The 26,781-nt window shown below is 48.3% G+C and overlaps 11 protein-coding genes across 11 annotated transcripts; 6 read left to right on the forward strand and 5 right to left on the reverse strand.

The window, feature by feature from the left end:
- Positions 1 to 700: 700 nt before the first annotated feature.
- TrAtP1_005023 (uncharacterized protein) lies at positions 701 to 2,688 on the forward strand (the record flags this gene model as incomplete). Its single annotated transcript, XM_014084368.2, has 9 exons — positions 701 to 904; positions 959 to 995; positions 1,052 to 1,147; positions 1,201 to 1,406; positions 1,467 to 1,526; positions 1,588 to 2,175; positions 2,229 to 2,283; positions 2,335 to 2,400; positions 2,456 to 2,688. The coding sequence occupies 9 exons, from the start codon at positions 701 to 703 to the stop codon at positions 2,686 to 2,688; spliced, it is 1,545 nt and encodes a 514-aa protein (XP_013939843.1).
- Positions 2,689 to 3,375: 687 nt separating this feature from the next.
- On the forward strand, positions 3,376 to 4,902 carry TrAtP1_005024 (uncharacterized protein; the record flags this gene model as incomplete). Its single annotated transcript, XM_014084369.2, has 2 exons — positions 3,376 to 4,348; positions 4,406 to 4,902. The coding sequence occupies 2 exons, from the start codon at positions 3,376 to 3,378 to the stop codon at positions 4,900 to 4,902; spliced, it is 1,470 nt and encodes a 489-aa protein (XP_013939844.1).
- A 334-nt stretch (positions 4,903 to 5,236) lies between these two features.
- Positions 5,237 to 7,838, forward strand: TrAtP1_005025 (uncharacterized protein). Its single transcript, XM_014084370.2, has one exon. It carries the CDS (start codon positions 5,392 to 5,394, stop codon positions 7,519 to 7,521), a length of 2,130 nt encoding a protein of 709 aa, XP_013939845.2. The 5' UTR covers positions 5,237 to 5,391; the 3' UTR covers positions 7,522 to 7,838.
- A 289-nt stretch (positions 7,839 to 8,127) lies between these two features.
- TrAtP1_005026 (uncharacterized protein) lies at positions 8,128 to 10,407 on the forward strand. Its single transcript, XM_014084371.2, has 3 exons — positions 8,128 to 8,686; positions 8,756 to 9,778; positions 9,835 to 10,407. The coding sequence occupies exons 1-3, from the start codon at positions 8,348 to 8,350 to the stop codon at positions 10,147 to 10,149; spliced, it is 1,677 nt and encodes a 558-aa protein (XP_013939846.2). The 5' UTR covers positions 8,128 to 8,347; the 3' UTR covers positions 10,150 to 10,407.
- On the reverse strand, positions 10,384 to 11,791 carry TrAtP1_005027 (uncharacterized protein). Its single transcript, XM_014083419.2, has 3 exons — positions 11,456 to 11,791; positions 10,899 to 11,387; positions 10,384 to 10,839 (listed from the first exon to the last, which is right to left on the reverse strand). The coding sequence occupies exons 1-3, from the start codon at positions 11,766 to 11,768 to the stop codon at positions 10,472 to 10,474; spliced, it is 1,170 nt and encodes a 389-aa protein (XP_013938894.1). The 5' UTR covers positions 11,769 to 11,791; the 3' UTR covers positions 10,384 to 10,471.
- An 844-nt stretch (positions 11,792 to 12,635) lies between these two features.
- TrAtP1_005028 (uncharacterized protein) lies at positions 12,636 to 13,586 on the reverse strand (the record flags this gene model as incomplete). The annotated part of the gene is made up of 1 exon (XM_066112553.1): positions 12,636 to 13,586. The coding sequence occupies one exon, from the start codon at positions 13,584 to 13,586 to the stop codon at positions 12,636 to 12,638; it is 951 nt and encodes a 316-aa protein (XP_065968638.1).
- Positions 13,587 to 15,482: 1,896 nt separating this feature from the next.
- TrAtP1_005029 (uncharacterized protein) lies at positions 15,483 to 17,117 on the forward strand. The gene has a single exon (XM_014084373.2). It carries the CDS (start codon positions 15,692 to 15,694, stop codon positions 16,964 to 16,966), a length of 1,275 nt encoding a protein of 424 aa, XP_013939848.1. The 5' UTR covers positions 15,483 to 15,691; the 3' UTR covers positions 16,967 to 17,117.
- A 215-nt stretch (positions 17,118 to 17,332) lies between these two features.
- Positions 17,333 to 18,271, reverse strand: TrAtP1_005030 (uncharacterized protein; the record flags this gene model as incomplete). The annotated part of the gene is made up of 1 exon (XM_066112554.1): positions 17,333 to 18,271. One exon carries the CDS (start codon positions 18,269 to 18,271, stop codon positions 17,333 to 17,335), a length of 939 nt encoding a protein of 312 aa, XP_065968639.1.
- Positions 18,272 to 20,962: 2,691 nt separating this feature from the next.
- On the forward strand, positions 20,963 to 24,714 carry TrAtP1_005031 (uncharacterized protein). Its single transcript, XM_014084374.2, has 4 exons — positions 20,963 to 21,080; positions 21,152 to 22,888; positions 22,939 to 23,226; positions 23,284 to 24,714. The coding sequence occupies exons 1-4, from the start codon at positions 21,069 to 21,071 to the stop codon at positions 24,484 to 24,486; spliced, it is 3,240 nt and encodes a 1,079-aa protein (XP_013939849.1). The 5' UTR covers positions 20,963 to 21,068; the 3' UTR covers positions 24,487 to 24,714.
- TrAtP1_005032 (uncharacterized protein) lies at positions 24,658 to 24,929 on the reverse strand (the record flags this gene model as incomplete). The annotated part of the gene is made up of 2 exons (XM_066112555.1): positions 24,658 to 24,808; positions 24,865 to 24,929. The coding sequence occupies 2 exons, from the start codon at positions 24,927 to 24,929 to the stop codon at positions 24,658 to 24,660; spliced, it is 216 nt and encodes a 71-aa protein (XP_065968640.1).
- Positions 24,930 to 25,496: 567 nt separating this feature from the next.
- Positions 25,497 to 26,684, reverse strand: TrAtP1_005033 (uncharacterized protein; the record flags this gene model as incomplete). The annotated part of the gene is made up of 1 exon (XM_014084375.2): positions 25,497 to 26,684. The coding sequence occupies one exon, from the start codon at positions 26,682 to 26,684 to the stop codon at positions 25,497 to 25,499; it is 1,188 nt and encodes a 395-aa protein (XP_013939850.1).
- Positions 26,685 to 26,781: the final 97 nt, after the last annotated feature.

Raw genomic sequence — 26,781 nt, forward strand, 5'->3', positions numbered from 1 at the left:
CATGTTAACAATCGCAACGGCTTTATCGTGGCCTGGGAAGCAGTGGGTACCGATGCCGGGCATATCGGAATCACATAGCCCGAGATAAAGCCAACGCCAGCATACTCCTGGCAATTGCCGTTGACTTCGCTTCTGGTGCACATGACGATCTCTCCGTCACCGGCTATTCTCATCCCTGCATAGCTTTTCTCCTTAGCCTCTCCCCACACTACGCTATGCCGAAGAGGCAAGATTGGCGAGTTGTAAACACTGTTTGCTCAGCGCTTTGCTCGAAGGTACATGGAGATAAATACTGCGTTACGTATAGATTGTGGTAAATGAACAAGGCAAAGTTACGAGGCACGCTGTTGTACTATACTTATGGCAGTCATGTGCGCATGTGCCTGATATCTCCGGATCGGATGATGTGCAATGCACGGATCTGGAGCACGCAACAGCATCATGGATGTCTTATCTTTCGCCAAAAGTCAATCGCCTTCCGCATAGGTCTTCTAGATAGTGTGTAGATAGACCCCTGCATCTGTGAGGAGAGAGCGGGGTTTGGTATCGGAGTAAGACAATGAATGTAACCACATCCTATTTAAGAGGTAGGATTGATCAACCAGTTCAGACGAATTTCGTCTTTGCAAACTCTGACTTGCGTAGGAGTGCATTCCGCTTCGTTTTCTCTTTTTGTACCTATACCTACCCGAGGTTCAAAATGGCGGACGACAAGACAGAAAAGACTGACAAGGTCGATCATGAGCCCCCTCGCTCTACGGCTGTTGTTGAGAAGGGAGAGGTTGTCGAAATTGATGCCGATGAAGCTCTTAACGCCGTTGCCGGCCTAGATGCCGCCACTCTACAGCTTGACGAGGAGACGGAGCGACGTTTGTTGCGCAAAATCGACATGAACCTTATGCCTGTTAGTTGTGACATTTGTTTGCGTCTTTTCAGTGAGCTAATCGTTGCCTGCCAGCTAATGTGTATTATTTACGGCCTCAATTACCTTGACAGTGAGAATCACGCCGGTAAACGCCAATGTTGTGTTGCAGCATCTGACACCCGATAGAAACGACGTTATCATATGCCAGCATCATGGGCTTGAAAACCGACCTCAAACTTGTTGGCGACAATTATCAGTGGCTATCAAGTTTATTTTATTTTGGTATGCCGTTTTCTTCGTATTCTCTTGAGAAAGTTGGCTAATGTTGTGCAAAGGATACCTTGGCTGGGAATTTCCAACAAATCGTCTCCTACAACGTTTGCCGCTTGCCAAGTATTCCGCCTTCAACATCATCATGTGGGGACTTGTCCTTGCTTTGTTTGCCACGACTGAGAACTTTGGAGGAGCTGTGGTCATTCGCCTCTTTCTGGGAGTGTTTGAGGCTGCTGTTACTCCTGGATTCACTTTATTCGTGTCGCAGGTGTGACTTCCTTGCTGCTTGGTTAGAGTGACGATGCATGCTAACATTGCCTCATCGCAGTGGTATACTAAGAAGGAGCAAGGATTTAGAACTAGTATATGGTTCAGTTTCAATGGCTTTGTATGGCAACCGATTAATAACCTTTTGCTTTTCTGTCTCATTATTGCTAACATTGTCGGAGGCTCAAATTTTTGGCGGCTTGGTAGCATATGGCTTCGCACGCGGCGCCGACATCCACGGATTTTCGATTGCGCCCTGGAAAGCGATTTTTATTTTTACTGGGGTGCTGACAAGCACCATGGGAATAATCTTCTTCTTCATCATGCCCGATAATCAGCTGAACGCGAGATTTCTTACCAAAGAGGAGCGTGTGTTGGCTGTCCACCGAATCAAAGTCAACGAACAGGGTATCGGTAATAAGCACTTTAAATGGTACCAGGTCAAGGAAGCTTTAACAGATCCCATCGTGTGGGGTTTTGTTTTGTACGCACTGCTTTCTGATATTCCTAATGGCGGAATCTCCAACTTCTTTAGTCAACTCATTGTCTCGTTTGGCTATACTCCAGAGCAGAGCTTGCTCTATGGCACTCCCGGTGGAGCAGTCGAAGTCGTCACGCTGCTGCTTTGCGGATTCCTAGGAGACAGACTTGGAAGCCGCCTCTTGGTGTCTATAGTTGCCCTCGTAATATCCATGGTCGGCATGATCATGATTATTGCTATTCCGTTGGATCGACCTGCTGGTAGACTGGCCGGATACTATCTCACTCAGGTAAATACATGTATGCAGAAGATGGGGATGAGGATTGAACTAACATCAACCAGGCAGATGCTGCTCCTTTCGTCGCAATTTTATCCCTGATATCTACAAACGTCGCGGGTAAGAAGAGCACCAATTTTGTTTACATTTAACGTACTAACGTATTGATAGGATGGACTAAGAAGACGACGGTAGCAGCAATGTATCTGGTAGCTTACTGCGTTGGGAATATCATCGGTACGCTATCGTGCATACACACTGCATAAGCCTCAATTGACTGACCCTCATTCAGGACCCCAGACTTTCCGACCAAAAGACGCTCCCGAATACCGACCAGGCGAAATCACAATCTTGGTTTGCTGGGCACTGTGTATTGTAGACCTTGTCTTTATCTGGTCATATTACCGCCGACAAAACGCCAAGAAGCGCCTCGTTCGGGCAGATCCGTCCTATGCCAGAACTGAGAATCAAGAATTCCTTGATTTGACGGACAGGGAAAACGCTGAATTTAGCTACTCGCTATAAAGAGGTACCATATCAGGGCTTGGCAAATGCAGCGGACCAATTACGTCCAGTTACAAGATAGTGAGGGGTCTCTAAAAGCAATTTACACTCTTAGAGCAACTAATACGACGAATTACATGTATATCTACATGTCGCCTCATTACATACATGAGAGCCCGCTGACAGCGCCCGTTTTCTAGTTTGTTGTAGGCCCAGGCAACGCTAAAAGCTTATGTCTCGCCCAGTGTAGATGCGTGTTGCCCTATTGATGCCCAAACAGTATGCGCATTGTCCCAACTATCTTTAGTCGCGACACTATTACACAAATTTGTCTCATCCTGAAAAACAGAATGCATTCAACCGTCTTAGTTGGTGAGCTACGGATTTCTCGATCCGAGCGAAGCCAATATACGAGTAAATTGCCTGATTTTATGTCCACGGGACTTACGTCGACTAAACTTGCTAGCCGGATCGGCTTTGGCCCATAGCACACATTAATTCCGTGAGGCGCGTGGTGATGAAGATTAGGTGAGCAGCCACATCAAAGTGGCTCCCTAGAGTCCCTGTGTTGGCAAGACCTAAATACATGCATGTAAGCCGTCTCTAAGCATCCTTTTCACTAATATTCTCTCAAGCTTTCGATAGATCAAAAGCCCTGGCCTAGGCGCAGACACTTGTACATCTATATTTTGACAAACTTGACTTACAATGACTTCTATAACATCTGGTCCCGAATTCCACACTGATCCTCCCCGGGGAGCTTCTTCGACTTCATCGATCGAGCAAGATGCGCCGGCTCTCCTAGGGTTACATCGCGAGGCTCCTAACCTTCACATCTATACAGTTTCTTCTACGAATTATGAGGCACTGAATCGAATCAACGATAGATCTGTCACGACTCTGCCTGTAGCTACCGTGCGCCCTACGGATGAAGCCGAAATTTCTACAGCGGTGCGACATATCTCTCAGAAGGGACTGACCCTGGCAATTCGAAATTCTGGCGTCGACCAAGGGGGCAGGAGCCGCGCTTTTGGGCCCAAAGATGTCTCGCTTGATGTTCGCTCCGTGGATAAAATGATTTTGTCCGCGGATCGGCAGCATGTAACTGTCGAAGGAGGAGTGTCATCTGAAAGATTACTCAAGTTCCTAGACGGCCATAATCTTGCAACGCCAACGCCCCTATCTCTTGTAGTTGGTTATGTCGGCTTTGCCTGCGGCGGTGGCTATAGCTTATGGAATGGTACCATGGGCATGGCCGCGGACAATATCCTCGGTGGAAGGGTTGTCTTGGCTGATGGGCATGTTGTGGACACAGACGATGCCGACTGCGACCCCGATCTGCTCTGGACGCTTCGTGGTGGCGGAGCTGGTGTCGTTGGGGTGGTTTCTTGTCTTCGCGTTCGAGTATACCGTCGCCCGACTCTTCTCGGCGGGCTTGTTGGATTTCCTCAGAAAGAAGCGTCTCAAATTACCGAGAGGCTCGCCAAATTGTACGCATGGAAGAAGCCCAATAAACTCGTGGCCGATGTAGGCATCGTGCACCCACCGGGGGCCGAAGGCCTATTCTTTTTCGTTTTTGCCTGGGCTCTGAACGAAGACAAGAGCGATCTTGATGAGGCAAAAGATTATCTTGAGCGAATGTTGAGCCTTGGAACCGTGGTGGTCAATACAGTCCAAGAGAGTAAGCTTCAAACACCAGTCCTTCTCCCGCCTGGAAAAAGCTAACAATAAACCATAGCTACACCGTACGGGCTCACAATGTCCGTCAAGAACCCTGAGCTCTTTGCGGAGCTCATACATTTCCGAAAGACGGTCTCAGTTCCTGTCTGGTCGGAAGAGCTCGGCCGCATCCTATCAGAGCCACTACCAAATTCTACATCAATTGTTGTCATCCACGATAGACATGGGGCAGGCACACGAGGTTCTGGTTCCACGCTCGTGGCAAACGGAGCCTTTTTAAATCGTGAACCACACGTGATGCTCGGAATATTCGCCTCGGCTCCTGCTGATGATGAAGAGGGAATGAAGAGCTGTGATGCGTGGGTAAATAAGGTGTTCGATGGAATTAACGCAGCAGGTCTTGCTGTGCCGCACAAGTACATCAACTTTTCTTCACCTCATAAGGGTGACGGTCTTCATTACTACGGAGCTGATGGTCTGGTTCGAATCAGATCTATCAAGAGCCGACTCGATCCGTCAAATCTATTCGCAAAGAGTACGCCTGACTTAGCATAGATCAATGTGAATGAGTTCTCGGCTTCACTCTGAGCCATGAATTTTCTCGGTGGCCGTAGACGTGAATCTTGAGACGATTGGAGCACAACGTGAATTTCGTGTCATGCTCTGGCTAAATTGTTTGTTCCTCCAATGAATGGCTCATCCCCCCATGGACAATAGCATGGTTATGAGAAAATTAAATAGACAACGTTGCACACACTTGGCGCTGCAAAATACTTGTAGCTAGTAGCAATGCTGTCTCTGCCCCTCGTTTCACGGGATTAATCATGGATATAGGCAAGCGGGGAAGCAAGTGCGGAGGTGGAACAGACAGATCTTTATTCTAGAATAAAAACAGCTTCAATGCGAAGATAAGCTCCGTCTCCGTTCACACGACTGTTCTCGTAATCAGTCTCAATCTCATTCATTGTACTCAAATGTCTATAGAGCAGCCTGTTGTTCTCGGATGAAATAGCTGAGTTCTAAGCCTCAAGCCCCACAACTAAAATGTCAAAACTGCCACACGATTACCTGGAGAGAGTCTATGCTGGAGTTCTCGGGAAACTTATCGGCGTATATGTCGGACGCCCATTCGAAAACTGGACTCATCAGAGAATAGTCGAAGAGCTCGGTCATATTCGCGGCTACGTTCATGAAAAGGTCGGTGATCCTCTCGTCGTCACCGATGACGATGTCTCTGGCACATTTCAATTCGTTCGAGCGCTAGAAGAGCATGGATGCCATCCTGATATCTCCTCTGAAGACATTGGAAAGACTTGGCTCAACAATGTGATTGAGAATCGCACCATATTCTGGTGGGGTGGCAGGGGTATGTCAACAGAACATACTGCCTTTTTAAATTTGAAGCGAGGCATACCTGCACCTCTTAGTGGCGCGATACGGACAAATGGGCGGACAGTTGCTGAGCAAATAGGTGCGCAAATCTTCATTGATGGCTGGGCTCTAGTAGCTCCAGGGAATCCCAGCCTTGCAGCCAAGTTTGCTCGCGCTGCTGGCTCGGTTAGCCATGATGGAGAGGCTGTATATGCTGCTCAATTGTGGGCTGCAATGGAGTCGGAAGCCTTCATATCACAGGATATCAATCATCTTCTCGATGTCGGCCTTTCAACTATCCCTGAAGAGTCTCTTGTTGCTCGTGTAATCGGAAACGTTCGGAAATGGGCCGCAGAAGATATGGATTGGATAAAAACCCGCCAGCGTATAGAGGAGTCATATGGATACGACAAGTTTCATGGCATTTGCCATGTAATCCCCAACCACGCCATCATGGTAATGGCTGTACTTTACGCTAGCAATGATTTTGACGAAGCCATGCATATCATCAATACCTGCGGCTGGGACACTGACTGCAATTCGGGAAACGTGGGCTGCCTTGTTGCCATCATGCTTGGCCTCTCTGCATTCCAAGGGGGCTATGACTGGCGGGGTCCATTGGCAGACCGTGCTCTCATTTCGAGTGCAGATGGCGGATATTCCATCAATAACGCTGCCCGGATTGCATATGATATAACCAACATCGGTCGACGACTAGCTGGCGAAGGTAACCTTGAGCCTCCAAAGCGTGACGCGCAATTCCACTTTAGCCTTCCAGGAAGCGTCCAGGGTTTTCAGCTTTCATGGCCGTCTGGCAGTGGGCAGGGCGCTTCAGCTGTGCTGCAGCAGCGAGTCAATGGCACCCATGGCCCTAGATTGGCGATAGATGTGAAAAATCTAGGGATAGAGCAGGGCCAGATTGAGGTTCTTACCCAGACCTTTACACCGAAAGAGGTCTTGGATATGGAGACTTATGAGTTAATGGCATCACCGCTCCTATATCCAGGCCAGGAACTTAGAGCAAACGTATACACTGGCGATGAGGGAGTTGGCCAGATAACCGTCAGGCTAAGGTTGAAGGTATACGGCCGGAACGATGAACTGGTCGTGGTTGATGGCGGTTCTACCTTACTTGACCCCGGAGAGTATTATTATCTACATTGGAAAATACCAGATTCAATGGACAGCCAGCCTATTGAGAAGGTTGGTCTCGTGTTTAGCGCCGGTTCATCAAGCCCTTATAGTGGTACCGTTTGGCTTGACAGCCTTTCCTGGGAAGGCGTACCTGATATGGTACTCAGAGTACCTCGACAGCAGCCATGTGAATTCTGGCATCGTGCTTGGGTCAATGGCGCCGATAATTTCAGCAAATACTCGTTTCTGATTGCCCAAGGGCAAGGCGAGGGCATCATAATCTACGGCACGCGAGAATGGACCAACTACAGTATCACAGTTCCGAATTTCACAATCAAGTTGGGGGCTCCAGGTGGTCTAGCCATCAGAGTTCAAGGAATCAACCGTTACTACGCCGTTACTTTCACTGCCGATAAGAGGATCAACATCGTAAAGGCACACGATGCGCACAGGAGCGTACTCTCATCTGCGGCGTTTCCATGGGAGTTGGACTGTACATATCGAGTAACTCTGAAAGCTGATTACCACGAAATCTCCGTCGAAGTTGGTGGCATAAAATTACAAGCTACTGATATTCAGTACGAGGGAGGAGGGCTTGGGCTTATCGCAACAGATGGCTGTGTTTCCGCAGACTGTTTTGTCATTTCTTCAGTTTTTTTTAATAACTAAATTTGTCTTTCAATTAAATTCTTATATTATTTATGTAATTGATCGGGAAGTAGCTTATAAACGTTCCGTAATATCTTATAAGTAGGCAGTTGATATAAAAAAATATTACTTTTCTCATTACATAGAATACTTACAACTACATGTAAACCGATGCGCGCGGTTACATGTAGAAGATGGCGATATGTATCCATGTGTACAGGTAGGTACATGTATTCGAGGATAAGAAGATGGCGAGCAACCGCTACAGCTTAATGTACAGGGTACTCTATGCCAGATATATCAATCCCCTATCAATCCTGGTCCTTTCCATTTGTCCGTTGGTCCGTCTATTTACAAGTAAAAACTGTTGCATGCGGCCTCTTCCGGCTCCTATAGCAGCTAACACCAAGCCACCTGGGCAGCTCCAAAGTCTATCCCAGACCGCGGCTTTAGCGCCGGATAGGCCGATCGCGGCAGCCATTCAAATCTCCGAGGCGCTGTATTCTAGCGAATGGGGACCTGGCCGCTACCGATCGGAGCCCGCTAATCTGATAGCTGCGGTGTCATGACCTCATCCATTTACAGCGCAGCTGCAGTGGTAGCTGAGCTCTGTACCTGCGGCTGTTTGCAGTTCCACGTGAAATTCAATGGCCTAGGCCAAATGCCTTGGTGCCTCTTGGCTTGCCCCTTCAATTGCCTTATCCCTTCGTCATTTCTCCCTTCCATTGCACCTCGTCCATATGATCTGAGACATCTCTACCGCCCTCCTCGCTGTCTTTAGCCATAGAGTGGACGCCAGTCCTTCTATCTACTCAGCCAGAGCAACAGCTCGATAAATTTGATATGCATGATGGGTGAAGCAGACAAATACAGGCAGCAGGGCGACCCCCAGCATCAGAATCAACCGCAATATCAACATCAGAGCCAGAGCCAGAATCAGGGCGACTACCAGAACCAGGCTCAGTATAATCAGGGATACAACAACAATAACAACAGCGGCTACAATCCAGCATATAATGGCAACCAACAGCAGCAGCAACCCATGAATGGCTACCAGGATCATCCATACGGCCCTCCTCCGCCATACAGCTTCAACCCTCCTCAAGGCGAAGACGAGAAATACTCCTTCAACGACGCATTCAAGCTTGAGAAGCCCAAATTCAATGATTGGTGGGCGGGCCTCCTTGTAAGTGCTTCATCGGAGAGGTCATGTCTTATGATTCATAGCTCTAACAAATAAATGTCCGTGTTGCAGTTCCTCGCAGCTTTCGGAGGCTATGTGGCCATCTCGGGCCTCTCGATTCACGGATACGCCAAAGGCTTCGCTGGGCACGGCATCTACGACGACTTGAACAGCTTTTCACTCAACAGCAACACCATTATACTCTTCGCCTTCTGTCTGGTTATCGCCTTCGTCTTCTCGTACATATATGTCTGGCTGGCGCGCCTGTTCCCAAAGCAGTTTATTTGGATCACAGGCATCCTCAACCTCGCCTGGGCGCTTGGGACCGCAATATACTACTTGATCAAGGGATATTGGTCTGCTGGAATAGTGTTCATCATCTTCGCCGCGTTCCTCATATTTGCGTTTTTTACCTGGATCGGCAGGATCCCATTCTCAGCTCTGATGCTGAAGACGAGTATCGATGTCAGCAAGAAATATGGCCATGTTTACCTTGTGAGCCTCATTGGGGGTTTTTGCGCAACGGCATTGGCTGCCTGGTTCTCGGTTACGCTCGTTGCCATCTATGTCTCTTATGAGCCGTCGCCCGACAATCCGCGATGCTCTGTTTCGGGGAATAACTGCAGCCGCAGCAAGGTCATCGGTTTTGTCGTTTACGTGACGTTTGCAATGTTCTGGATTTCTGAGTGGCTAAAAAACACTATCCATACCATCATCGCTGGCGTTTATGGATCGTGGTACTTCTCGCCGCATAACTTTCCAAAAAGGGCGACTCGCGGCGCTGCCAAAAGAGCACTGACCTACAGTTTCGGCTCCATCTGCTTTGGAAGTCTCATAGTGGCCTTTATTCAGGCTCTGAAGCAGCTGTGCAGTGTTGTTCGGTCACAGGCAGCCAACGAGGGGGGTGTAGCTGGCTGGATCACCTACGCCATCTTTTGTCTCCTTACTTGTGTAATTAGTATCATCGAATGGGCTGTACAATTCGTTAACCGGTATGCGTTTTGCCACATTGCCCTCTACGGTAAGGCATACATTGCCTCAGCCAAGGATACCTGGAGGATGATTAAGGATCGCGGCATCGATGCGCTTGTCAACGTAAGTCGCTACATCTTATCCTATTTACCTTGCACCTTGCTAACAGTCACAAATAGGACTGCCTTGTTGGACCTGTGCTCTCGTTTGGTGCCATTTTCATTGGCTACGCATGCGCTCTGTTCGCCTACCTCTACCTTCTCGAAACTGATCCGCCATACAATCGTGAAGGACAATATACTGCCGTTATCATGGCTTATGCATTCTTAATTGGCTTTCAGATCGGGCACATATTCACAACTCCTATTGGCAGCGGTATCGACACTATTTTTGTTGCAGCTGGTTGGGATCCTCAGGTAATGATCAGAGATCATCCAGAGCTATATCAGGAAATGGTTAGAGTGTATCCCAAAGTTCAACAGGCTATTCATTGATTCAAGCCGCTGAATGGGATTGACGGCCTCTAAACTATTTGTATTCTAACGATTTCTGCGCAATGATGTCCCTGTTGGGTTTAGTATTATTGTTAATATCATAGTCGCTTGTTAATTGCGTATAGGCTACATTCGTGCCATTCGACTATCGTGAGCTTTTAGCTTAAAAGTACTTTTGCAAGAACTGTGGAAATGGAAGTATTCATGTATTCATCTAGCCTTCTACTAGGTATATTAAAAATAATTTCTACACATAGATTTATATGTATTTGCCACGAAAATGTGTGAAAAAATTGTATCTTCGTAACTTTATGCCATCAAATTAATAGACGATGCTGTTGTGGTTACCCAGGTTAGACAGCAGGCCGCATGGGCCGTTGCTAACTGAACCAGTGGTTCCTTGCTCATTGAAGTATCCGGATCCAGCCTGGTACTGGTTCGCATGGCAGACACCGTCACGGTCCACGACCAGGTAGCAACCGCCGGGGTAGAAGAAAGAGCCTCGGCAGGCCGCGGTGTTGAAGCAGGCCAAGCAGCACGAGTAGGAGTCTGCGGCAGAGACAAGGGACAAGTAGTCTGGTGAGGCGGCCTGGATGGAAATATCACGGCCACCGTTTGCAGAGCTAATGATGTTGTCAGAGCCGCAGACTGCGTTGAAGGTCTCCTCGGGAGCCACAGCAGAAACGGTGTCTAGTTTATAAGGTTAGTCTACATGAAGAATTTGTCAAAAGAGAAATCATTTGTCTTACTGGAGGCGGTGATGTAGTTGGTGGTAGTGGAATCGATGGTTGAGGTGACAGTAACCGATGTGCCGAAAGTAATCGTGCTGGTAACATCGGCGGGCCAGATGGTGTCGGTGTGAGTCTTGGTGACGGTAGTGCTGACCGTCTTGGTCTTGGGGACAGCAGTCACGGTGTGAGGCTTGGCGGTGATAGTGACACGCTTGTAGACAACGGGCTCAACGAGCTTGTTGCAGGTGACGGACTGGGGGTACAGAGGAGGGACGAAAGAGTGGCCGCCCTTGGGGTTCTTCTTGCATTGAACGACCTCCTTGCCTCGCTCGAGGAGGTTCTTGGCGCTGCGGGCCTTGACCTTGGCGACGTAGTCCTGGTTCTGGGAGACAGGAGTGAAGTCTGCGGGGGCAGGGATGGTGGTGGTTGGCGTAGTTATAATGGTGGTGGTGACAGATGTGATGTCTGTCTGAGTAACAACATTTGTCGCAGTGGCGTAGCGAGTCCCTTTCCGCATGTTAGCATTTCCCAGCTTGACCAAATGTATTGGCAAGGATCCATGCGTGTTTACTTACTCGTGAGGGTGGTAGAAGCGACATCTGTAGGAGTGGGCTCCGAAACCGTCTTGGAGAGGGTCTTGGTAAAGGTCTTGGTCGCCGTCTTAGTCGGCGTGACGGTCGGGTGAGGAGTGACCGTGACCTTCTCGGTGTAAGTCAGGGTCTTGGTCGTGTAGTGCCAGTTCGTCGGGACGTGGTTGGTTGACTTGGGGCCCAGCACGGTGGTGCAAGTGACGAACTCGTCAACGAGGCCACGCTGAGCATTGCGCTCAAAGGCGAGGGCACCGGAGCCCAGAGCCAGGAGGGAGACGACGGAGTTGACCTTGACCATGTTGACGGCGAGCTGTGTTTACTTTGAAAAAGCCTACAGACGGAAGTTGAGAGCGGATGGCCAAGTCGACCTCTATATATATCTGTTTGCTTGTGTACTAATGATAAATTTTCTTTTTAACCTTATAATAACAATAATCACCATAGCCACCTCGTTGTTGTTCTCGATCCATCTGCATCCGCAGATAGCTTCAGAGAGCTAGTGGCCATTTGCATGGGCTCCCCCTGGTAGCTGAATCTATATTTCTACGATTAGCGCAGCTCCCGCATAGATTCAGGCAGAATTAGGCAATGGAGCGCAAGACTATTGCAATGCTTGTGTCAATAGCCAAGCACCTAACGCCAGCTGAAGAGCTGTTAGCGCCCCCTCTTCAGGTGAAGCTATTGGGTCTAGATGCATCTGCCGCCCCAAGAAATTTCGAGCCCAACCACGGATGTGGCTAACGCCACAGGGGTAATTACACGAATCTGGAGCCGGTGACCATTTTCAAGGTCCATCAAGAGGTTTACGGAGGCTTTTCTGACTTATAAGCGTAGGGCACAAGGTGAATATAGCGACGTCCCTTTCGGCCTCTGTTTTTCTCTAGTCTTGAAGAACATGTGACTATACAAACGAGCAGCCAATCTTACATATTAGCGGCGCAGGGCTCTGAAGTGGGATTGAGGCATGATTTAGCTAAGAGAAGCTCATGCGTGCAAGGTCTCTGAAGTCAGCAATATTTCCTCCTGATTGAGTCTATTGCTTTTTGCTACTTGTAACTATTTATAATGCTTGTTTTCTGTTTTCTAACCACTGCTTCAGCAGCTCTAGCCAGCAGCACGCTTTCATATTATTATACGCCAAAGCTTTACCAATCCGGCATCACATCTATAAGCTGCTGATAATCTCATCATAAGCTGCTATTATGGGCTTGTAAAGCTGATCTGGGCCCCCCCACAGGGGTTCCCAAAAAAAAAAAAAACTTGCAGTGTTCCCAAATAAGATTGTCCTAATGTTTAGGCAGAGCGGCTTAACAACATCCAAGGACGTTGGGAACTCGCCCATAATCCCTTCAAGCCCATGCACCGACATGTCGCCCATTTTAGTCTGGGCAATCGCTCTAAAACTCCCAATCTCCCACCGTCGGAGAAGGTTTTCTCTAGGCGGTTTCTTCTCACCGGCAAATCTATTTCTCCATGACTGGCGTACGCACATCCAAAGCAAGACATAAAAGAAAGACTCCAGATCATGGCGATATGTGTGATCAACCATGCGTAGCACTTCCACCGCCATAAACTGCATCGTGCCGGTCTGCTGTCGTGCTCCGCTCGGGCCGCTATCTCTGATTTTGGCCAGGCCAAGGTCGATGAGCATGCCCTTGAAACCATCTGCTGTTGCAGGGTCCGTGATAATGATGTTATTTGAAGAAATATCACGATGAAGGATGTTTCCAGTTACATAGAGGGACTGGTGTGCTTTAATCGCATCTCGCATTGATTCCAGCAGCTCTTTGATAGTCCTGAAATCGCTGATGACGCGGCCGGCTGGCGAGATAACGAGGCAGGAATAAATTTTATTTTCCCACAAGCCCTCACCTGGCGTATATAGACTCGGCTCGGCCTTGCCAATCGATCGCTGATCGCTCAGATTCCGAACCAGCAACAGACAGTTGGACCGCCGTTTCTTGGATCTGGTCAGGTCGTCAGAAGTGGTATCGGACGATGCTTTGCGCTTGTTAATCGACGTTCTGGCGCTTGATGTAGCGAATAGCGGACCATCAAAGAAAACATCTTCACTCCGGAGCGGGTGAGCGATTGGAAATCGCAATCCTTCTCGCATCTCCGCAATGGTGGTGATTTGACGATGCGCTACCACTTTCGCTACCCCTTTGACACCCTTCTCTTCTGCTAACTTCAGTCGTCTACTTCTGGCTTCTGCTTATCTGATGCCCAGGAAAATTTGGCAATATGATAGTTTTCGGTCTTATAGCATGTAGTCCCGCGGCATACAATAGCTTTCTGCTTTAAAGAAGTTTTCTTAAGAGCAAACCCATTGCTCCATGATTGGTGGCGCACCCAACTGAGACGTAGGAGAGCGACTCCAAGGCGTGGCCGTGATTGTACTCCACCCTATACAGCATCTTCATTGCCCCGGCCTTATAGATTAAGAAAAAAGGTAAAAAGCAGAAATGCTGTTAATTGGTGACTCATTTCCAGATTTCAACGAATGGTAGCACTTTCGAAGCCTCACCAACACAATACGTGAAAGTAGCATCTCGTTTTAGGGCATATTTCATCGCAAAAGATCCCAAAGACGAATGATATTCTTCAAGCAGATATCAAGTCGTTCATCACGGCCCAAGTCTAGAAAATTGAAACATTAAGACATTCGGAGATTCAAGACGTGGTCAGCAAAGAGATATCTGGAAAGGCTAATGGCATGTTTCTCTGGGCGAGACTGGCCATTGACCAAGTTCGCGACGCATATAATCGAGATGACATCAATCGAGCACTACAATGCCTACCCCTCGGGCTAGAAAATACGTATTGCCGCATTCTGCAGGGATGTATGAAGCGACGCTCACGAGCTTGTGTTAATATATGCATTGAGAGCATGAGTGACGCAGGGTTTGAGTGGTTTCACAAAACAGAGGGCATATTCCTGTCACAAGACTCAGCAGGCCCTCTCTTTTTCCTATACGCTTTCAAATTCGCTTCACATCACTTACTTCAATAGGATGCAAAACTAAAAAACGGAAACACCGGCGCCAGTAGAGCACTTCTTGAATACCCACTTGACCTCTTTGTTCGAGATCTCCATCTTCTCTTGTTTTATTGCCGTTGCATCCAAATGCCAGGAAGTGCGGATACCTTGACCTAATTGAGGCAATACTCGGCTTGAGTATGATCATTTACAGGTTGTCAAGACTACACACAAATTGCAGTCCTAATGAGTCATCACACAATGAAAGGCCCGATTCTAATCCCTCTTCCCCCTTGTTTAATTAGGTTCCCAATTCCACAGGCTTCGGATGTGTTAAAGCGTCGATCAGGTATAGAATCCGAACACAATAGGGTGTGAATCGGTGAATTACCTAAGCATTGACCGAGGAGTAATCGGACGATCGTATCTGCGAGCTTATTTACGTTTAGCGCCGCAACAAAAGCATAAAACGATATATGGGATCCATGATATATGGCCATATACTGCGCATATTGTTGCAGCTCGCCTAGGAAGGATCATTAATAGACCCACTATCGATCTGATAACCATATCACAAGCTCCTTTTCCAAGTCTAATGCGCGTGCCCGAGATGCATATGCATGGCACTAACAGCGAAAAAAGGCACCTGCATACGTGTATTTACCCGCCGTCTAGACTATAGGCAGCCGTTACTAAACTTGAGTTGCATGTTTTTATGACCGGGAACATCGCCTCAGTGACCCTTTCTAGCATCGCGAAACCATCAAGACTCATAATCAAGACTTGGAGGAGCAGCGCTTGACTCATCGCCAGCGGGAACACGTATTGCATGACGTACTCTTGGAGTCGCAGCTAGTGGCTTCACCCTTGTTGGAGGATCGCACAACTGCCGTTATTGCAATAGTTGCCAGACCAGGAATCAAGTTTGTGCCTGGCGCCTCGTGAAATGTCCGCGTGGCTGGTCGCTAGTTGGTCGATTGCGCCGCGCGTGTGTTCAGCTTTGGATCTGGGCCTGAGGCGTCAATCAGATAACGGCCTTTGTGCCTGGCTGCATCTACATCGTGAAACGAGCAATAAAGTATAAATATCTCTAAATCGTACACACAGTATATGTTTGGAACAATTATCACCTGCAGAGCGAATCTCCATCATTTTTAAGCATACTTTATTCTTCTAATCTGGCATCAAGTGCCCTCATTCTTGACACTTCATCTCAGTCATAAAGGCACAGCTGTATCACCATGTCTGCTTTAAAGGTCTTAGTTGTCGGCGGCGGCGTTGCAGGTCCGGCCGTGACCTACTGGCTCTCACGCATCGGTGCTCAGGTTACCCTCATTGAGCGATCTGACAAGATGCGAGCGTCGGGCCAGCAGGTGGACCTTCGCGGCAAGGGCGTGCCAATGATGAAAAAAATGGGCATGGAAGCCGCTGTGATGGCGGCGTGTGTACACGAGCCTGGCATGCAGTTGATTGACCGCAACGGCCGGACCCAAGCATTCTTTCCCGTCGCAAAGAGTGGCTCTGGGAAACAGGGAATCACGTCAGAGTACGAAATCATGAGAGGTGATTTAGTAAAGATTCTCTACGGACTTACAGAAGGCCATGAAAACGTGCGGCATCTATTCAATACGACCATCAAAACTTTTACTCAGGACAGCGGAGATGGCCCTGACAGCAAAGTTCATGTCAGCTTCGAGGATGGCCGTGAGGAAGATTTCGATCTTGTTGTCGCTGCAGATGGAACTGGTTCAAGAACACGCAAGATGATGCTTGGTGCGGATGCTCCAGACCCACGACGCGACTGCGGAGGCCATATTGGATACTTTAGTGTCCCATCCAACCCAGAAGATTCCGACAGAGGAACCTTCTGCCACTTGCCTGGGGGGCGAATCATTGGAACAAGAAAAGACATCCCAGAACTTACACGAGTATACATGATCCTCCGTGGGAAAAGGCCTGCCCTGAATGCAGCAATCAGCTCTGGAAACACACAAGAATTAAAGAAAGCTCTGGCCGACATTTATCAAGGAGGTGGATGGCAGTGTGACCGGTTTATGGATGCACTGCTTCATGCCCCAGAGGCGGATGATATTTACTTCACAAAAATCGAGGAAGTCCACCTCGCCCCGGGATCATGGTCAAAGGGCCAAGTCGTTCTTCTTGGCGACTCGGCTCATTGCCATACAGCGGGTGGCTATGGATGCGCCTGGGGCCTCGTAGGCGCTTATGTTCTGGCGGGTGAGATTGCTACAGCATTAAAGAATAAGGATTTGACAGCTCCAGCGGCTATAAGGCAAGGAGCAAAGGCGTATGAAGAAACGTTCCGGCCTGTTGCAACTTCCATGCATGGAGGCCATGACTGGGCTGAGGACTTGATGGCGCCGAAAACGAGTATCGGGATCTGGATCTTGCATAGGTTTGCGAAGATGGCATCGTTTTTCAATTGGGGCGAAATGGAGGGCTTGGATAAGAAGACGTCTAACTGGAAACTGCCAGAGTATCCGGCACTGGAGTAAGAGCATGAAGCGAGCGTTGCTTTAGGCGAACGGTTTGGGCATCACCGTTGGACATCGCCTCTGTATGAACATTAACACTGTATATTATTTGCATAGCATTCCACCCCCCCTCATAACTATAATCATAATGATCTTCTCTCAGAAATACTCTGTATCCTATCCGAAACTCAAATTTGCCTTGAACTAAAGACTATGACTAAAAGGAATATGTTTCGATGAGATATACCATGCTCTAGCAAGCCTTGAACAGTCTTTTGCATTTTCAGAAAATAATATACTCAATAACTCATTTTGATATGCCTCTCAAAACCTTGTTTCTTGATCTAGTCCAGTCTTCATATCGCTATTGGATTGTCAAGTTTAATCTCACACCGCAACACGAAATTCAACATCGCCAGTCTCTCCATACAACGACGCTCGATCTTTCAGCCACTGGAAAAGACAGGAGCCGCATGCACTCCTCACCCCAAAAGTGTTGAGCTCAATCAAGGCGCATTTCTCCGTCTTTTCATCGTAGAGTACGTCAAAAGTAAAACCCTGGGACCGAATAAGATTCTCTAGCTCATTGTCATCATGCGCCTTCATATAGGCGATAATTTCGGCATGAACTTCTTGAATGCCGCCAAGAATCGTGTGAGCAATATTCGTCATCTCATCTTTGTTTTCATGGGCAAATACCCACGGCTTATGCCATTTATACTGGCTAACACCAGATATGTTCAACGAGCTGGGGACACAAAAGACGCGATATTCCCTCTCAGATCTCATTTCGGCGTTGAATGGAAGAAAGTATACGTGACCTTCTTCGCCTTCATGGTTGAGTATATTCGTCAGTGCGCTCCACGTTCTCGCGGACGTAGTGATGCGGAGCACAATGTCCTCGACGGAATGAATCGCCAGCTTCCCAGGCGTAAGTTGCGCACCATCCTTTGGAGAACATGCCCCAAGGCGCATGAAAAGCCCTTCCGGAGGAAAATGGAGCCCTTTAAAGGCAGGATAAACGTCATCTTCGAGATCTTCGGCATAAGATCGATTAAGCACGCCAGTATGGATTGAAGCTGCAGCTGCACTGACCAGCACTCTGATCTGTGCGCGCGAGAGCTTGACGACTTGAAGCGCGGCAGGAGACAGACCTCGGGATTTTAGTATCAAGGGCAGCCATATTTCGTAGTCATATGGTTTGTTGGTGGGGATGGGAAGATTCGGCGCCTCTTCAGCGGTGTGGAAGTTGGTGTTAAAGTTTATCGGGGCACCCTTGTCCAGATCTTGTAGGACATGTTGATAATTGACGACTGAAAGCCGCATTTTGCGTTGTTGCGAATTGTTTGTGGGCTGAAACGATGCGCTTTGCGTTGGCACAGAGATGGCAGCTCTTGCAGGAGCTCTGCTCAAATGCCCTCGCAGTAGGATTTTATAAAGCAAGCGGGTGCGTGTTGATAGAAGAAAGTGTGCTTAGACGGTTACCGAATGACTCGAGCTAAAATGTGTCATATCTAGGTATTTTAACTTTGGCGGTGCATCTGTCACCTTCGGCAGATTTACTCTGCTCGCCTTGAAATGTCTGGAGTCTAAAGTTAAGTGTGAATAGAGTTATTTCGACTGCCTGATTTGGCACAAACCTCTGTCGCTCTTGGGGTTTATTCTGACGCTTATCGCCAATCGCCCGATTTATGACTCACCTGCTGCCAAGATCAATATTATGACACAGCCCTAAGATGACGGTGATTCAAGATCATTGCAACCTCACAAAAAGCAAACAGGGAAATATTAACTACAAAAGCGAGTATGCCCATCTGACTCAAAAAACGCAAATGGGTTAAGCGAAATAGTACCTGCAGTGGTGCGCTGGGGAAATGCACGTATGTTGATCCTTCGCTGAGCTTCACAGCAATTGATGCAATACAGGAATATTGCCGCCTCTAATCCACTCAAATCAAGTGTGACTCTCTCAGTCGCATATAATGCCAATCTGTAAAACAAGGGTTCTTTTTTGTTGATCATTTTCTTAGAGCAAGAACACTTTATTGTGCGCCAATCACCTGGTAACATGGGCAAACACAGAATGGATAAGCTTTCCAACTTCAGCTCAATCTATTCAACACAGAACATTCAGGATTGCCATCTAAGAACTGAATATCGGTATACACTTGTATTCTACACTCCGAGAGGGAAACAATTTTCCTATGGAAGCATGTAGCGACTCCAAAATATTTTCATGGTTATTGACTCTGATTGCGTGCTCATTTTGGAATAATATATTGTCCAGACGGTAAAACATGTTTGAACTTATGCCCATATATAGGTACCTACTCCTACATATATTCTTGGCACAAGACATAACATTTTGATATCACATTCTAATTCGAAATACATAAAACCAATGTCACACTATTATGAATGAGTAGATAACACCACTGAGAGTCTTTCGTTCTCGACAAGGAGGCGCATTGGCAATACCGTTCGGAATTATCACGAAGAAACAGCGGCTTGGTACTGTTAACATACTAACCTCCTGGGCGCCACCATTGACTATGGAAACCATTGCCACTTATTCAGGAGATATGTTAATCGGCCCGGTCTGGTAGGGATCAATGTAAGAATTTCAAGGGGTACTCCATGAAAAGTTCCAAGAACTGAAAATTCGGAGCTGACCTGGATTCTAGACTTCGGAGGCCTTCTGCCGAGATCATTTCGGGTCTCCCCACAGTCTATCGTGCCAAGGAGGGCATAAGCATTAACGAATCACCCAGTGAATTTTCGAATCCGCTATCCAGCAGCCAGGCCTCGCTTACTCTCCGCATCGGAAAGCATTCCCGCTGGTCACGCGGTTTGTATAGTATTGAGTCGGCTGCGCGGCAGATATGTTCGTGCCTGAGCAATATTTGCTGGCAGTACTCTCCAGGCCCCGAAACCGGTTATCTCGGTATTGGTGTGGAGTTAGATCGGCTTCTGATTCGAGGACTGCCGCAGGGGAACTTTTGCGCGGCCTCACCGAACATATCGCGGGCACCAACAACAATGCTTGATGTACGTATGAGGCGATTTGCAGAGACTACTTTCGCGAGTATGTCACTGTTCACCGAACTAGGCATTTACATGCATTAGCTACTCCTTCCTATGACAAGTGCCTCTTTGCCCTGACACGATAACTACGCTATGACTGAAGTGGTCACTGCACATTTGAGTATCAAGGGATAGAGACTGCAGTATGAATCAGTAACAAACAGCACTAGGAACAGGGATGTCACTGCTTTTGCCTGCGTGCCATTCCACTTTATAGGCTGATCATCTACTCAGCCTCACTGTCTTCTTCAGCATCAGCTTGTCCGGTTCGTTCAACACGTAAATAGTCATGTTCAAGACCTCCGCCTGCTCCTCTTTCTCCTCCTCAGCATGTTCTTGGCAGGGCATTATGGCGCTACAGTGGTGGTGCCACGGCACTATCGGCCCTTTCACGGCTCGTTGCCGGGTCTGGGGATGCTTGTGGGGTAATCTAGCGATGACGGGTGGACTTTGACGATGGGAAAAAGGGTCAAAACGCGTTGGAGCTATACGTAATTAGCGTAGGTTCTTCTACGAGCCCTGCTTGTAAATTGGGAGCTGCGGCGAAGCAGCCGTGAAACCGGTAATACTAGTAGTACTACATGTGTCTTGGCTAGAGGCTGTGGGCGCCTAGTAGACTTGGTTGACGGCGAAATTAATTGATGAAATCATCCCACGCAAGAGCCAAGTCAAGCTAGCAAAGACGATCATCAAACGGCCAGATTCGGGTGGTGGAGATGCCCTGAAATGACCTCAGTCGCGCTGGTTGTGCAGGCTTCTCCGTATTACGGCCATAGCCTTGCCCAAATCACCTTGTCCTCTCCACACCCCATCGCCAACTCTGGGGGCCCAAGCGGTGATCTACGCGGAGAATTACCAGCGTTGGAGGGAGCAGCAGGATAGGCTTAAATACTGGGCAAGATGCCGCACTCTCAGCTCTTCGATGAAACCCCAGCCAGTATCTGCATGCAACTGCGATACCTCGTGGCGGGTTTATTTCAACTTATACCGCAGTGTAAATTGGCATCGCGCTTGCTTTGCCCGTTGACAGGCTGAGAAAATGCGGTCAACAGTGAGTACCTCCCAGCACTCGATAACTGTTTTCTTGTTCAAGCAGATGCATACTAATACATGATATTTTAGACCTTGTCCGGAGCAGCATTGCTGTCGCTGCTTCAGCTCATCCATCCTGTTTACAGCGCAACCTCAAACGATCGCGTCGCAGATTGCCTGAGCAGAAATGGCGGATCAAGCACAGGACCCCAGTTCAGCAAGAACGTGTACAAGACCGATTTCGCTGGAGTGACCTGGGACGAAGACAATTGGCTGCTCAGCACAACACAATTGAAGCAGGGCGCATTTGAATCACGAGGTTCTGTGGCCAATGGCTATCTCGGCATCAATGTGGCCAGTGTCGGACCTTTCTTTGAGCTCGACACAGAAGAGAATGGCGACGTTATCAGCGGCTGGCCCTTGTTCTCGAGGCGCCAGTCTTTTGCAACCATTGCTGGTTTCTGGGACTCTCAGCCCGTAATGAACGGGACAAACTTCCCATGGATCTCACAGTATGGCTCCGACACTGCCATTAGCGGCATTCCTCATTGGAGCGGGCTCATCTTGGATCTGGGTGACAATACTTATCTTGATGCTACGGTTGATAACCGAACCCTCACAAACTTCCGATCGACCTATGACTACAAGGCTGGAGTGCTGAGCTGGTCATACAAGTGGACTCCCAAGGGCAACAAAGGAAGCTTCGACATCAGCTATCGCATCTTTGCCAACAAATTATACGTGAACCAAGCCGTGGTCGATATGGAAGTCACTTCATCCAAGAACGTGCAGGCATCAATTGTCAATGTTCTCGATGGCTTTGCTGCCGTACGCACCGACTTTGTGGAATCTGGACAAGACGGCAACGCCATCTTCTCAGCCGTACGACCAAACGGCGTTTCTAATGTCACAGCTTTTGTGTATGCTGACATTACTGGCTCTGGAGGTGTAAACCTGGATAGCCGCAAGATTGTGAAGAGCAAGCCATACGTACATACCAACGCATCTTCCATTGCACAAGCCGTTTCAGTCAAGTTTTCAGCTGGACACGCCGCACGCGTGACCAAATTTGTTGGAGCTGCATCTTCTGATGCCTTCAAGAATCCCAGACAAATTGCCAAGAGCGCGGCTGCTGCAGCATTGAGCAATGGATACACCAAGTCGCTAAACTACCACGTCAAGGAGTGGGCAACTGTCATGCCTGAAAGCTCTGTCGACAGCTTCGCCGATCCCAAGACTGGCAAGCTTCCAGCAGACAACTACATCATCGACTCTGCCATCATGGCCGTCACCAACGCTTATTACCTTTTGCAAAACACAGTGGGCAAAAATGGAAGCAAGGAGGTCAACGGAGCCCCAGTCAATGTTGACAGTATTTCTGTCGGCGGACTGACTTCCGACTCTTATGCTGGACAAGTTTTTTGGGATGCTGATCTTTGGATGCAACCCGGCTTGGTTGCTGCCCACCCAGAAGCTGCTGAGAGAATCACAAACTATCGTCTGGCGAGATACGGTATGGCCAAGGAAAATGTAAAGACTAAAGCTGCGGGTTCCCAAAATGAGACTTTCTTCTCTGCTGATGCTGCCGTCTTCCCGTGGACCAGTGGCCGTTATGGAAACTGCACTGCTACAGGGCCCTGCTGGGACTACGAGTACCATTTGAATGGAGATATTGGCCTGTCTCTCGTCAACCAGTGGGTTGTTAGCGGCGACACCAAGAACTTCCAGGAGAACCTCTTCCCAGTTTACGACTCCATCGCTCAGCTGTACGGAAACCTGCTGAAGCCCAACAAGACATCATGGACTTTGACCAATATGACTGACCCTGTAAGTTCATTCTCATACGATGTTTCTATTCTCTTACTAACAGACTGCAGGATGAGTATGCAAACCATGTCGATGCCGGTGGATACACGATGCCTCTCATTGCGGAACACCTGCAGAACGCAAATACCTTCCGCAAGCAATTTGGTATCGAGCAGAACAAGACTTGGGCCAAAATGGCGTCCAACTCGCTGGTGCTTCGAGAAAATGGAGTCACATTGGAGTTTACCACCATGAACGGCAGTGCTGTGGTTAAACAGGCAGACGTGATCATGATCACTTATCCTTTGAGCTACGCTACCAACTACAGCTCCCAAGACGCCCTCAACGATCTTGATTATGTGAGTTCCTACAGAATTCATGCTTCCATGCCAACTAATTACTGACCCGTGACGTAGTATGCCAACAAGCAATCCCCTGATGGGCCTGCTATGACCTACGCCTTCTTCTCCATTGTTGCCAATGAAATTTCTCCCTCAGGATGCTCATCATACACGTATGCTCAGTACGCCTACAAGCCATACGTCCGCGCGCCATTCTATCAAATCTCAGAGCAGCTCATTGATGATGCTAGCATCAATGGCGGCACGCACCCGGCCTATCCCTTCCTCACTGGCCACGGCGGCGCCAACCAAGTCGTTCTCTTTGGTTACCTTGGACTCCGGCTCGTGCCCGATGACTTCCTACACATCGATCCAAACCTGCCTCCGCAGATCCCCTACCTTAGATACAGGACATTCTACTGGCGCGGCTGGCCCATCTCGGCTTGGTCCAACTACACCCACACGACTATTAGCCGTGCCAGCGGCATTGCTGCGCTTGATGGAGCGGATCAACGCTTTGCTAAAAAGGCTATTACCATCCACTCTGGATCCGAGCAAAGCCCCAAAGCTTATCAACTGCCCGTCAAAGGATCTGTTGTCGTCTCCAACAGGCAGCTTGGCTCTCAGCAAACTTACGCTGGCAACTTGGTGCAGTGCAACGCCGCCAGCTCTCCTGACACTTATGTGCCTGGTCAGTTCCCCATTGCAGCCGTGGACGGTGCTACATCTACCAAGTGGCAGCCTGCCTCTGCTGCCGATGTAAGCTCCATTACCATAACGCTCGACAAGGAGGACGTGGGATCCTTGGTCTCAGGCTTCCACTTTGACTGGGCTCAGGCACCTCCTGTCAACGCAACTGTCATTTTCCACCACGAGGCAATTAGCGACCCGGCGGCAGCTCTAAAGTCACAAAAGCATGGCTCGAACTTCAAGGTTGTCACATCTTTGACGAACATCAAGCAGTCCAATCCTTATGACGTTCATACTACTGACTTGAACGTCATTGCCATTCCTATCGGTAACACGACTAATGTCACTTTGTCTCAGCCCGTTGCTGCATCTAAATATGCATCACTCCTCATTGTGGGCAACCAAGGTCTCGACCATATCGACGTCGTGGCAAAGAACGGCACCGGAGCTACAGTCGCAGAGTGGGCCATCTTTGGACACGAAAAGGGACACACAAGCACTCCAAACTCTCATAAGAAGAGAAGGCTGAATGTGCGAGCTGCTGCTGCAATGTCTGATCCAGCGAACCTTGTGCGTCGACCTCAGTAGTTTTGTATAAGGTGGTTTAATGATCATGTATGATAGTAATGACTCGAGATTATCGTTATATAGTAATCAATGACATAATCTTCATACAAAAGAGTGTTTCACGTTCCGATTTCTCATTTGCAGCTTTGCTAGAGGTTTATCCATCTTCCAAGCACAAAGTGTTCCCGCCATTTAAGAATTGCAGTGCGCAGCTGGACCGCAGTCACACCAGTAACCGGTCTGAGGAATGCCATATGCTTTGCAGAATGACGGATCAATACAGTCGGCTTTGCAGTTGGACTTGGGACCTGGGTAGTAAAGACAGCAGTTGACTCGCTTATTGCTGGCAAACCAGTTAGGATACATATGTAGGCAGCGGCAGGAATATGATTGACTTACAGCTCGGATGGCATTCCCATGGCCGCAGAGGCGAAAAGAGCAAGGACAAAGATGAGAGATTGCATTTTGGATATTGTGTATCGAGTTTTATGATCTTGTGTAGTTTAATCGAGAAGGAGTTGTCTGAGGAATAGAGAGTTATTCACGGTCGTGGTCAGCTTTTTATACTCGAATTCTGTTCTATTATAAGAAAGATCCTATAAGATCTTCAAATAAAATTGTCGATCTCTACTATAATTTCATGCTTGAATTTTGTCTTCGGGACCGAGCATCTCAGGATTCCCGAAGCTGAGACATGAAAATAGGCGTCTAGTTTCACTGTAACCCTACACAAACACAAGATATTCTTGGTGTGGGGGCCGAAGCGACGAGCCGAACGCGCGATGACGTCCAGTATAAGACTTTAATGAGACAGACTTCACTCAGCCATTTTTTCCCACCAAACAGATTGTGCTGTTTGCCACCTGGCTGCAGATTCAAGTGGGCCAAGAAAGATGCGAAAGACAACACTAAGTTCTGATCAAGAAGCTCACATTTTAAAATTGAAAGTAAGATTAAATTTAGCTTATATTAATTCTCTCCTTGTGAACACGTCTTGTGATACCTAAACCGATTCTCACCGCATAATCGTTTCACAACCTCTTCTCAACAATCTCCTTTACCCTGGCCAAATCAAGAGCTTCGACTCTTCTCTCCTTGAATCCTTTCATCGTTTCAGCCATACAAAGCGCGTTGTAAATCGCCTCTTCGGTCGCATCAGCCGCAGCCTCAAATAATCCATCAATGGTAAAGTTATCTGACACTTGCACGCCATACGGCTGCGGCTCGTAGGTCTTTTTAGTCCCGGACTCTGAGAACGGAATCTTGTTTGCATTAGAAAATGCAAGAAATATATCTCCCGAAGTATTGTTGCCGTAGCCTCCGACCTTGGCCAACCCGACAGTGGCACGCTTAGCCAATCGCTGGAGCTGAATGGGCAGAAGAGGAGCGTCTGTTGCAACGACGATGATGATGCTACCGTCTTTTCGAGGCTCCTTCTCTCCAGGTTTGAGACTTGGCAATGCTTGATTCTCTTGTTCTTTAAGAATTTGGCCTACTGGGACGCCTCCGATATGCAGGTTCTCCATTGATCCATAATTGGCCTGAACAAGCACTCCAACTGAATAGGACTTTTCATTCCCCTGATGGTCGTATCCTTTGACTAAGCGGCTGCTAGATCCAGTGCCCCCTTTGAAGCGATGGCACATCATGCCTGTTCCACCTCCCACGCTCCCTTCTTGCACAGCATCTGCAGTTGCGCTTTTGATACCGTTGACAATGTGCTGCGGAGTGACGGCGAATCTGCTTTGATCATTGAGATATCCGTCGTAGGTTTCAGCAACGGTGGGCACGAGGAAGATGTTGGGCTCTTTATCTTCATTGGAGTGATGCTCGAGCGTGTATTCCCAGATTCCACGATACGCATCGCCAACGGCTGAAGTCGTAGTTAAAACAATTGGCGAATGAAGTTGACCCGTTTCATTAAGCCAGTGAGCGGATGTCATTTCTCCGCAGCCGTTGAAATTGAAGACGCCAGCAAAGCTTGCATACTTGTACCAGTCAGGCCTAGGCAAGATGACAGTGACTCCAGTATTAATATCGGGAGATGTCTCTTTGCTATGGGGAGAACTATGGATTGACTCAGTATGGGCGAGAACCCCTGGAACGTCGGTGATGGAATTGAGGGGGCCCGTAGGCCATTTTCCAAGCCGTAGGTGAGGTATAAGTTGGCGAATACGCTGGCGTGGGAGAGCCTGGCTCTTATTAAATGGCAGCGTCATATCGAGAATTCCGGTGTAGAATTGAGTAGAAGGGAGGTTGATTATCGGTCGTTATTCGCGAAATGGTAGGAATATACCGAGCTCTTATATCATTGAT

Source organism: Trichoderma atroviride, chromosome 2 (genome assembly GCF_020647795.1).
Source record: "Trichoderma atroviride chromosome 2, complete sequence".
Classification (NCBI taxonomy): Eukaryota; Fungi; Ascomycota; class Sordariomycetes; order Hypocreales; family Hypocreaceae; genus Trichoderma; species Trichoderma atroviride.